The 12,440-nt window shown below is 37.3% G+C and overlaps 1 protein-coding gene across 1 annotated transcript in view; it reads right to left on the reverse strand.

Moving 5' to 3' along the window:
* The window catches only part of ZMYM2 (zinc finger, MYM-type 2), a 66,634-nt gene that overhangs the window by 14,894 nt on the left and 39,300 nt on the right, over window positions 1-12,440 (reverse strand). Inside the window, exons 9-14 of the mRNA XM_010182308.1 lie at window positions 10,042-10,214; window positions 4,189-4,354; window positions 3,222-3,256; window positions 1,267-1,396; window positions 980-1,095; window positions 78-249 (exon numbers count right to left, since the gene is read on the reverse strand). Of these exons, the coding sequence (XP_010180610.1) occupies window positions 78-249; window positions 980-1,095; window positions 1,267-1,396; window positions 3,222-3,256; window positions 4,189-4,354; window positions 10,042-10,214 (792 nt within the window). The remainder of the gene's footprint in view (window positions 1-77; window positions 250-979; window positions 1,096-1,266; window positions 1,397-3,221; window positions 3,257-4,188; window positions 4,355-10,041; window positions 10,215-12,440) is intronic.

Below are 12,440 nucleotides of genomic sequence, written 5' to 3' on the forward strand. Positions count from 1 at the left end.
AAACAAACAACACAACCCTTCTCCTAATTCACACACCCCAGCACTCCAAAGAGTCAAAAACTTATCAGAAAACTCACTGGCCACATCAGAAGCTTCAGCTTTTCCATCTTGTTCAGGCACCATCCCTGTCAAGTTCAGTAGCTCGGTTTCCAGAGGATTTGAGGGTGCTTTGCCCCTCACCTCTTCTATTGCTGCAAGGATTTTCTCGCTGCTATCCAGAGTAGTGGGCAGGAAAACGGGAACTGGCACCTATGCAGTCAGGGAGGAAGAGAGAATTAGAAAGAAAAAAAAAATGCTGCAATAAAGCATCAACAGCAGTCAACACAGAAACTCTACATCCCTCGTGTAAAAGACAGAGCTAATACAGATCAGAAACATATCACTTTAGTGTGGGCTACCAAGAAAACAAGTTGACAGGTTAAAAATTTCAATATAAATTGTTGAGAAGAGAAGGGAAAGCAGGAAAGGATACAGAAAAAAATTAAGTATGACAAAATATAGCGTGTCAAAATAAGAACAGAAGGGAGCTTCAAACCTGCCTGACTATAATTTCAGACTAACAGTTTGGATAAATCAGCATCCAGTTTTAGTGGCTTGCTTGTGAAACACAGAATTTTAGGAATTCAGGGTTGTTTTTTTCCACCATTTGGATGAGATTTGGTACATAAAGGACAACAAACTCAACTTGATTATTTTCTTTTGCTGGCACAAGGTTCCTATCGCTCAGAACCATTCCTAAAAAGTTCAGCAGCACAACATTTCCACACTACAAGCAGGCAGAGAGGTAGGAAAGAGCAATCTGGAAGCTCAGTGCCACTGCCAAATTTCTAATGCTTTTTCAACAATCAGTGCTGCAGCATTCTGCAATCCTTTAGATGGACCGCAATGAGAACAGTCATCACTGCAAAGCGGTCTCACACATCCCACACATGCATGCGAATGGATGCCAATTTAAAAACGAAGCTGAAGTCTCACTTACAGGAACAGGAACCATTGTAGGAACAGGAACATTTTGACTATACATGTTCATAGGCACCGGAACATAGACAGGTACAGGAATAGGCACTGGGACATACTCTTTTTTCCAATCATCTTCTACTAAAAGAAAAAAAGAAAAAGGCAAACACTGCCAGGTACTTAAATATATTTTACACCTGCAGTTTAGGGGAAAAAAAATCAGAATATTTGCAGTACGTTCCACAACTAACAGTTAAAAAAAAATCTGCAATGAAGAAATGAGTAGTTCCAGTACAGTTTAAGAGTTACCTGTCTGACAAGACTTTGTCTGCATGTGAGGTTTACAATATGTGGCTTTCGTCATTGTCAAAGGCTTGCAGAGAACTGCCTTGTTCTTCATCTCTCTGTTAGGTGTTGGAGAAGGTGGTGGTGCTGAGCCCTACACACAAACAAGCAAAAGAAAATGCACTGCTATGTCAAACTGGTTTCAACACAAAGGACTTGATTTAATGTAACAGTTGGTATCTTTCATATATGAGATACTGAAGAGGAAGCTCACGGCAACACAACACAGCACCAACTTTAATTCTTTAATTGCAAGCTACTCTACATTTTTAGTAATGAGCTGCCACTGCCAGGAATGTAACATGGCTGTATTTTGCTCAGTCAGGTCTACCACTTTCATTAACAACTTCTGGATCACTTTCCTTTCGGTGTGGGTGGTGTTTGTTTGTTTGTTTTGTTTGTTTGGGTTTCTGGTTTTGTGTTTTGTGGCTTTTTCTTAATTCAAGATACTCTTAAGATATTATTTTTTCACATTCTTGTTTAAACGAAAGTGCAATTTAAGCTATTTTGTAACTTAAAAAATAATTTTAGCTGTAAAAAGAATTCATTATAAGAACCCTAACAAACTTTTGGCTCAAGGCCTAACCTTCTTGAACTATGCTATAATACAAAGATCGCATTTAAAAAAAGAAAAGTATTTCTAAATAAAATAGTATCTCTAAACAATTTTTAAATATCTGATGTATGAACTTCGAGCTCCCCCTGCTGGCTGCACAATGGTGACAACAAATACTTGGTAACATCACGAAATGCTCCAACTGCACTCTTACAGTCAACAGGTGAGGTGAAAACTCTCTTGTTCCAGAGGTGTTTTTTGTCCCTGGCACCTGTTTTAGAACCTGATTTAAGAAACAGACTGTCACTTTTACTTGGTCATACATAGTAAAACTAGTCTCTTTTAAATATGGAAAGGAAGTAATGTCTAAAGAGTAGCAGTAGACCTTATTTCAGGTGTACACTTTCTAAAATGCATTTTTCAAAAATGTATCACAAACAGCTTTTATATGATCTTTAAAAATTTATGGACTGAATTAACATCATTGGAAGCTATTAAACACAAAATACTAGATGTTTTTAACATGACAGTTTAGCTTGTCTGATGTCTCTAGTTACCTGAGCAATCTTATTTTCTGTGTTTTTCATTAATGTATTTTATGATGCTATCAAAATACTTTCACTTAAATCTAAGATTTACCTTACAGAAGTCTATTTGCATTAAAAAGGCGAGACAATTTTTTCATGGAAAAAAAGGATCTTCCATATGACAAAGAAGTCAAAACAAAGCTAAGTTTCAAACAAAATACACTAAGATAACCAAGAAAAATATTAAGAATACTACTTTTGACAAGCTGACAAAAACAAACTCCAAATGAAGGCTGCTGCTCTGCTCCTGATCCCCACCCTCCCCCAGTGCAACCTGCAAAGGGTACGCTTCCCTACTCTGTCAACTGCAGCAAAGTCAATCAGACCCTGAGCATCAATTATTCTACTCTTGGGAACTAAAATTTAAGTTCTGAAGCTTTATTTTCAGTCTTTCAAAGCTGAGATACAACCTTAATATTCTAATTGACCAGTGAAGTTCTCCTCCCTTTCTACACTCAATAAATACACCTCATCAGTCTAAACACATGAATAAGATACACATAGTTCAGGGATTAACTTTTAAACTACACTTTCATGCACTATGGATGTAAAATACGTGGCTGATGATCTGGTTTCCCTGAAGACACTGAAAAGACAAAATATGAAAATTTAAAAATGTTACTTCAACTACTGATGTGAAAGACTTAAAAACTCCATAAATTTACCTTACACATCACTCAAAGATACCAATTTTTTTGTTCTTTAATGCGCCACCAGTATCTCACATTTTAAATACATCTAATTATGTTATGTATGTGTTAAATGTATGTACTTACTGTTATTTTTGTTCGGGGGGTTTGACAGCCCTGGTCTAAAAATACAAGAAAACATTTTTAGAATTTTTTTTCTCTTTTAGAATGAAAGCAAATTTTAGTAAGCAACTCAGACAACATCTCTCATCAGGTTACCATTAAATGAACAGCACTGGTTAACAGTGTATCACAGGTGAAAGCTGCACACAAGACTTCTCATTCATTGGCACCTCACTACTCTGGCACTGAGCCTTACACAAAGGCCCACACTAAATCAATGCTCCACCCAGATGTGAAAGCACCCTCTTTCAGAAAAGTAAATACCAAAACGTTCAAATATGAAAACAGCTATGCAAAGAAGTTGTGTTGCTACAATTACATTAATTAAAAAGCCTATTTAAACTTTGCCTGACTTGCTTTTAGAACCATATAAACATGCATTCAGCCCTCAACAGCAGATTTATATGGTATCTATTGCCAACGATAAAAATAAAAGCAGCAATGTATTCCTCATATCTAGATACTTGCATACCATTCTCATTTAGTTTTAATTTCATTTATTTCCTTTTAATTCCATTTAATTTATTTCTTTTTTCATTCCTGGTGCATTTATCTGATCTCTGTGACCAGAACACATTTTGAAAAGAAGCATTTCCAGAGAGCAAGTAATGACAAACTGAAGCAGAATGAAAGAGGAAAACATTTCTTGTCCCTATGAAGATATAAGACTAAAATTATGCTTAACCTAAAAAGATTTGCTTTTTAAAAAGCGATTACAAAACTATTTGATTACCTGCCAATGCTCCAGCTCTCAAAAAAGCAATGCAATTAAGACCCAAGATAAAAACCAGCAAGGAGCTCAATGATGACTCTGATGAGGGCAATCTCTAGCACAGTTTATTACAACAAATAAATAATTCACGCAGCTTTAAATTTTTCATTTAAAGGAAGCATCTTGTTTGCCGTTTAGCAGCCATAAAGCAGTACATACCATAGTGTAAGTTCTCTGGTCCTTTTTGGGTCGCCAGATTTGGTTCGTTTTGTTGACAGTAGAAACGGAGCAAGCAGTGCTGGTCACAGAAGTGTTTCATTTCGCCACGCCACTGCACTTTCTCCTTGAGAGTTCCTTGAGACTTACAACAGTCACATCGCACAGCCTGAATGCAAAGGAAGATTTTGACATTTTTAAAATAGCCTTGGAAAAATAAAGTATTTCTACATTTCAAAAGGTTATGTTTTTTAAGCATACTGAAGAATCATTACCACTACACAGTTAAGTCTCACTCATGTAGGCTCTATGACAGTTCCACCACCTTCTAACCTGTGTGCACTCGCACATCTGACACTATTCCCAATTGTGTGCTGGGGTTACACTCAGAATGAATCTGCTTTGTTTCACCAAGTCTTTAAAAATTGCTCATTTCTAGGCAGTTAGCAAAAAATGAATTTTATGCACCGATTTTATTTAATTCCACTGAAGGATTCTGCAAGAGTAGAAAGTGATTGAGACTCCTTAATGACTTTCTTGAACTGAGGACAAGTTGAGTCCTTATTTTTCCCTTCAAAGTTCGGTGGGTTTTTTTGAGTCACAAACAGAATCACTTCTCTAGGTATCAAATCAGAGTTCTTTAGTGTAAATAACTTATATTTTAATTAATTTAGTAGTTTGACAACAATTTTAGATTCCAATTATTTATTTAGTTTCTATAAAATCTAGTTAGCACATAACTTAAAAATCAAAATCCTGTTCTTCTGCATCCCTATATGTTTAAGTAATAATTCTTTCACCAGCCCACATGACAATTTCATGAGGTATTGCTAAGACAGATGTTGTTTTTCTCCTAAATAGATTTCACTGAATTTAACCAGACATGCTATAAATTATTATCAGAACAGTGGTAACCCCAGTTTCAGATCTTCCAGTAAGCAAAGAACTGTTTGCACTACTGCTCCCCTTGGTATTGCCTGCAACTTCCACCCTAAAGCAGTCCTTAAAAACCAAAAGCTTTATGAATGCTCAGGAATCCCAAATAAATCAACCAAATAATACAGCCAAGAGAAGAAGAGGGAAGTTATGATAGTATGCAACATAAAGCATCGTACATAAAATCATACGCAACATTGCAGTTATGCACAAGGCTCTGATGGCTTAAAAAAAACAAAAATATGGTCCAACTGTAGCTCTTGCAAGTCCAAAAAAGTATCAGCAGGTCAGTAAGTTCAAATTTTAAAAGAAACTAAAAGTCGAGCTCCTTCTCTGTACTTTAACAGTCTGGCACCATCCTGTGGCAGTGCAGGAAATTCAGCTCTCAGTTGTAATTTTTAAGTATTTAAGATGGTATATAAAGAGGCTCAATTCTAACAGTATAACCAGACTGAAAAATTACATACAAATTCCCTTTAAATAAAAATGGTGGGGTGTTCCTGGCAGCAATGAAAGCTGTGGCTTCAGGATCACGACACAGCAAGTGACAGGTGCCGCTGGAAGGGCAGAGACTTCTGCCCTGCTCTGTGCCCATGACAGCAGCGGTGCTCAAGCACCTGTGGGTATACAAGGTCAGGGACCCTGCAAGCACTGCATTATCCCATCCTCCCTCACTTTATTTTTTGTTTCTATTTGTCACTTTGATTTCCTGCTAATCCTCAGTTCATTTTGCAGTGGAGATGTTCTCAGTGAGACAAAAGAGGACACAAGTCGTATACTTGGCAGGAAGCGGGGAGGAAGATGAAGTGTGCAGTGTTGCCAAAATAGCCTAGATTTATCAGTTCAGGGAAACTGTGAATTCACACCTTTAATGCAAATGCATATTTCAAAGCCACCAAAAGGCTGAAATACCAGTAGGAAAAAAGAAACAGTAATTCACTCTAATTTTAAATCTCAAGTCCACCTAACACTGATTAAAAATGCCAGCTGACCCATGAACAGAAGAGCCCGCCTATTCTGCCCTGCTGCACACTGCTTGACTATCAAAGCACCACCTTCTGCTCAATTTTCTCTCCTTCAAAGAAAAATAGGTGAGAAATCTTGTAAAATGCAGCACCTACAGCCTTCCTGCAACTGTTTCCTCACTCTTTGTTCTGCTCTTTCATTTAGGCCTTTGAATAAGTGCATTATTGTCTCTCCTGGGCTGCTACTAAGGCATTTAGGCGAAAAATGTTTGGTTAGCTTTCACATGGAAATTGCTCTTCCTTAGGAAGCCCAAGAATCCTTTATAAGGATGCTTCACTTCTCATCCCTACATTTGCTACGCCATAATTCTACCATTTCCATAATCACACTTGCAGTCAATACCACACACCCCTCCACACACCAAAGCTTCCTCCTACCTGCTTGCTCTCCCCACTTCCCTGACCACGAAATTAACTGAAAGCAAAAGTGTGACTTCATTATTTTCTGCTTTCTCCTTCCTTCCCCTTTCCACTTCTTTTCATTTGGGATACTGGCACTACACACTAATTGATTCTTCAAAATGTTTGCCTTCAAGTCTGCTCTATCTCTGTTTCCACAAAGTCCTTCTATAATCTCCAATTGCACATCACGACTAGTTTTTGGTCCAATTCTTTTCCCAGGTCCAACATCAGCATGTTCAAATGGGCATGGTGATTATTATAAATCACTAATGTTTGCCTCAAACTTGGTTTAAAAACAAAGTTTTCACATATGGGGCTTTTATTTACAGTTTCAATCCTCCAATGACCTGCTCCTTAATGTTCTCCAATAGTCTGGACTGGTATTAATTTGACCTAATCATACCTCTCTATTCTGAGTTCAATATGCAATAACGAGGAAGCAAGAGTTGTTTCCAGAGAGTGAGTGATTATAAAAGAAAGGAGATCAACTGTTCTGAAACAGTACCTACCTACTTGAAATTGAGAAGTCTAAACTATATAATGGCTAAATTTGGACAAGAGAAATTCCACAAGGTTGTCTGGCTGTCATCTAGATTAATGCTGGCTCCATCGTTCAGATTTTACCACTGTTGACAATCATGGCTATCTGAGCCACAGACTATTTCCCCACCTCATACTTAGTCACTGCTGAACACGGGCATCACCGTACGTGCTCATCCAATCAATACTCTACTGTAGCCTTGAATGACCTGTGCCAGCAGTGGTTCATAATGTATATTTAAAGAAACAGGTTTCTGTGCTGATCTTAGAACTGCATACTCTTTCTCAAAGTACTTTTAATGGCCTAGTATAAGTAACATAAAATGATTGAAACTGGCATCAAACATCAGGCTACTAAAATATTTATATGGAAATTTCCCAGCCATTTTTCAGATTAATATCCAAGCCATGGCAAACAACTGAAGCTTACAGGAGGAGCTCTAATAACTTAGGGAGATAACCTCAAGACACCAAAAGTTTTACCTCTCTTCTTAGTGGTGCATGGACACCACACGGCAGAAATTTCCTCAGAACTTGGCTCCAACAGGTAACTGTAGCTGTCACTCCACAGATGATTAGGACTGAACTACTCTTCTACATTTCCATCCCTCATATTAGGTTTGAAGAACACACCTATGCAAGTCTGATGTACTTAGAGTATTTCCAGGTAACAGCGCATTGTGCTTCTACCACCGCTACGTCCTTCTGCCTTTCTAAGAAGAGAATTCTGGCATTCAAGGAAGCTCTCCCGTAATATTTTATTATTTTTAAAAGTTAAGATGTTTTCCAGATATTACTACATGAGAAAGATGCATCCATAAAAACAAGTAGACAAGGAAGATGGAGACAAACACTTGTTTAATTAACACAATGCTGGTGTTAAAACATTACTAGACTATTACTACTTATTTTTCTTCACGTATACATTCACTGAAACTCCAAAATAACACTGGACATTGCATAAATGAGACAAAGCTCATACATACGTAACTATTCCTTTTAGAAGTTGACAGACAAAACAGCAAATGAAGTACAAATTCAGGAAGATGTCTGTATCTATTCTGTCTTCCTATATTTTTGCCATTATCTATTTATGGCTAGAACATCAGCTACCAATGCACTACCAAATCCAAGATATCTGGAGTGATTTTTATAAAAGGGAGAAGTTACCAGTAAGGATGTAAAGAGAAAAAAAAAATAGCAAAACACGCAACTTCCCAAAACCTGTTACATGTCTTCCCTGTGTAATAAATCCCAAATTTTTATAAGCAAAGCTGAATTAGGCAAAGGCTTTAAGAAGTACTCGGAAAAAAATGACAAACAACAATTTGACATCATGTAACACTAGTGCCACTAGCAAGCACAAGTTAAAGTAAAAACACCTAACACTTCAGTATCATCAAAGGTATCAGAAGTCCCTGGTTATCAACAAGTCTGTTTAGGTTAAATTGCCTTTCCAAGGCATGCCTAACTTTCCTCTACCACAGTACCAACAGCATTTCTTAAGCAGAATTAATGGGCAGTTAAGTTATTGCCTTATCTCACGGAGCAGAAGGACAACCTGACATCAGAGTTTTCAAGCGCTTCTCAAACCTGAATCAAGAGCAGAAACTTCCACAGAAGTTTATCTATAGGAAATTACCTGGGTACACACACCCCCAGACTACGTTCCTTCCTGAAACACCAAGAGATTTCTAAAGCACGCCAAACCTTTACTAGGTTCTCTATCAAAAGGCACTTTTAATGCAGGGATAAATTTCACCCCAGTTTTAAGGCACATAGATTTAAGTATTGTATGAAGTTAACATTTTAGTAAGTTTAAGAACTTTGCAGCCAAGCTTTGTCATACTATTTCATGAGAGACAGAAGAAACACATTCTGGTCTTCAGTAGTTCTCTTTCGGGCATGTCTAACAGGACCTTACAAACATTATTCCAAATAAAGACTTCACAATGGTTGGCTGTAACATTTCTGAAACCAGCCATTCCAAAATATCAAGTATGTTTTCAGATTCAGTCCCTCTATGCTAGGTAGATCATCTTGAATTACAGGACTTATATCTAGCCTCTAATATTTCAAGCTTTTTATTGCCTTCCAGGCTGTGTAGAGTTTTGGTAAGGTGATGAATTTTGTACTGTCTCTTTTTTTTGGTTTGTTTTTTTGTTCTTGTTTTGACATTACCAGTGTAGCTTCCCAGGACGTTCACATCAAAGATCGAATATTTTATCCATGGTACTAATCGGAGGTTAAACCCAGTCCAATGTCACCTTTATTTCTTTCAAAAAATGCAAACAAAAAAACCCAAAAAAACCCAACTGTTAACGTGAACTCCTTGCTGGTTGTGCTTCACAAGGTAGGTAAACTTCCAGAGATTTAGAAATAGATGCCATCTGTTTGATTTAAACTTTTATTAGAAAACCCTTTGGTCTTGTTTTTCACCTTGGCATCCTTTCCACTGGGAAATACTGAATAATCAAAGCCTCTGCAGTTTAAAACGGTGGGAGAAGGGAAAAGGCAAAAAAGGAGGCAAAAACAGGAACAAGAAAAACTCTGCTAACCTAGTTTATAGTCAGTCAACTCAAGGTATCATCCAGTTGCTATTAACAGTGTTTTCAATATTTTGAATACACATTTAAGAAGTTTTAACAAGAAAAATATGATATCGAGGAAAAAAAATTTGGAATTGTAAAGTAACAAATATACATAGTAGTGTCTTGTCTTTCTGTAACTCAAGACTTCCTTGCCAAATGAATTATTAAAACCAGATGGTAGATATGCTGCCTTAAGATCTACGAAAACTCACATGATGAAATTAATACATTTGCTTATTGTGTAGCAAATGCTTTGCTGAAGTAAGCCATATTTGCTGCACAGTCCTCGAGATATCCTCACATCTGCATTTTTGGGTTTTTTTTAACTGTGGAGCTCTCGTCAAAAATTCTGAGTTACTTGCCTTGTAGTACCAGTCCTGAAATTTTTTACAGCACTCTTCACTGCAGAAATCTCTCACTACACCATCAAGTTCCTTAGTTGCTCCCTTTTTGCACAGCTGTGAGCAGTAATTACAAGTAACACATCTCAGTCCTAACCGTCTTGCAAAGTCTTGTTTATATAGCAGCTTGCAGCCTGAAAACAGATTTTAAACATTAGGAACAAAGTAATTTTTACAGAGAGATATCACAGTTAAGTGTTAAATATTGAAAATTAAATCAATACATCAACAGCTAACAACTGGGGCTTCAGACAAATTCAGGTAACATAACAGACTATATTTCAATACATTTTTACCTGAATAGCTTTCCTGCACAGCTATGGTTTCATGTGATGCCTGCACCTTTTTCAAAACACTAAACTTGAATCTGTGCTTATCAAATCCCTGAATAAACAGTCAGAAAAAAGACATTTTTCTTTTCATACAGACCCATGCAAAAGTGTTGACTTGGAATTACATTGCTCATTGGAATGACATTGCTCAGTTACATACCCTCAGAATGCTAGATATTCAATGATGAGCTGAAATTTTAAGCTAGACAACACTGGGCACTAAAACAATAGCTGTCTTCAAGGATCAAGTTATTTCTATTACTACTTTCATTCATATTAACACAAGAAGCCACTTAAGACAATTCATTAATTTTTAAGAACACTAAAAGGTACAAGATGACCTAAGAACTAAGGAGTTCCTTAAAAAAATACAACTATAAAGTAAACAATTATCAGTACTAATTATGCAATGGTACAAGTTTACATATGAAATTCGTGTGAGATTTGTATGCAATTAATCTTTTATTTTTTCTTTTCATATAAGGTGGGTTGGTTTTTCTGCTTTTGCTATGCAGTCATAATTTCAAGGTTGCCATAACAAGAGCTATATTTTTCAATAACCTGATCCTCCCTGAAGCAAATTAGAAAAGACATTCTAATGTATTAAATGAATTAAAAGATATTGCAGCTATTACATAGGCTATTTTGAGAATATAATGTATATAAACTATCTCAAATCTAGTGTCCTGTCAACTGATGCCTAAATCATATACCATATATCTCTGTAATTGTGCTAATTTTACAGAAGAGAACAGTATGAAAAGTAACTGTCTGTATTAAACACTGGAGAGATGAGATAGCATCTACACAGACCTATAATCTAAGGTACTGCCATGTTTTTATGGTCTCCCAAATACCACGCAATCAACAAAACCAGAACTCAAGTCTTCCAAGTTCCCTTTCTGCTCAGGCACACAGCCTAACATAATAGAGACTTCTGTACTTCTGCTATGAACAGCTGCTCTTCCTCTGGCATACACAATATAGAAATACTATCATTTTAATATATTCAGTACTTTCAATTAAGTGATTTGTGCTGTTGCCTATTAGGGTAGAATATCCTATGTGTGAAACTGAGATACTATTTTAAAAATCACTCAAAGCACAAGAACGCAAATGAAAACTGCAGCAGACAGCATCCTCCAAAACCAAGAGTTTTAACTTGCAATGCTACAAGCTTCACTAACAAATTAAGTTTGCTAGCAATGGCAAAATGAGACAAATATAGAATATCATACAAATTAGACGCTATGGGTAGTAACTGCATTTTAAACCATTGGGTTTTTTTAAGTTATATATCTGATGCAACAGAATAAAGAAAATTACTAACACACAAAACAGGCGGTGCAGGCAGGAAGTGTCAAATCAAGCAATCATCACAGAGTCACAGAATGTGTTGGGTTGGAAGGGACCTTTAAAGATCACCTGGTCCAACCCCTGCAGTGAGCAGGAACAATGTTACCAGATCAGGTTGCTCAGAGCCCCATCAAGCCTGATCTCGAATATCTCCATGGAGAGGGGCTCCACCACCTCTCTGAGCAACCTGTGCCAGTGATCTACCACCCTCGTAGTGAAGAGCCTCTTCCTAATATCTGACTCAAATCTACCCTGCTCTAGTTTAAAACCATTACCCCTCCTGTCACTCCATGCCCTAGTGAACAGCTCTTCCTCAGATTTCTTACAGGCACCTTTCAGGTCTTCATAGGAGAGGTGCTCCAGCCCTTTGACCTTTTTTGTGGCTTCCTCTGGACCCGCTTCAGCACATCAATGTCCTTTTTGTGTTGAGGACTCCAGGACTGGACGCAGTACTCCAGGTGGGGTCTCACCAGAGTAGAGGGGCAGAATCCCCTCACTCGATCTGCTGGCTGCACCTCTTGTGATGCAGCCCATCCTTATAGTGCAACTACTTTGGATGTCAAATACACTGCTCTGAAGGAAGTAATAATACTGAAGATACCACTACGTGCAAGCTATTAGTTAAAAGTACCCACCAAAGCATGGAAAATTTCTTGCCAGTATTTTTCCTGC

This window comes from Mesitornis unicolor, unplaced genomic scaffold, assembly GCF_000695765.1.
Source record: "Mesitornis unicolor isolate BGI_N332 unplaced genomic scaffold, ASM69576v1 scaffold9054, whole genome shotgun sequence".
In the NCBI taxonomy this organism is placed as follows: domain Eukaryota; kingdom Metazoa; phylum Chordata; class Aves; order Mesitornithiformes; family Mesitornithidae; genus Mesitornis; species Mesitornis unicolor.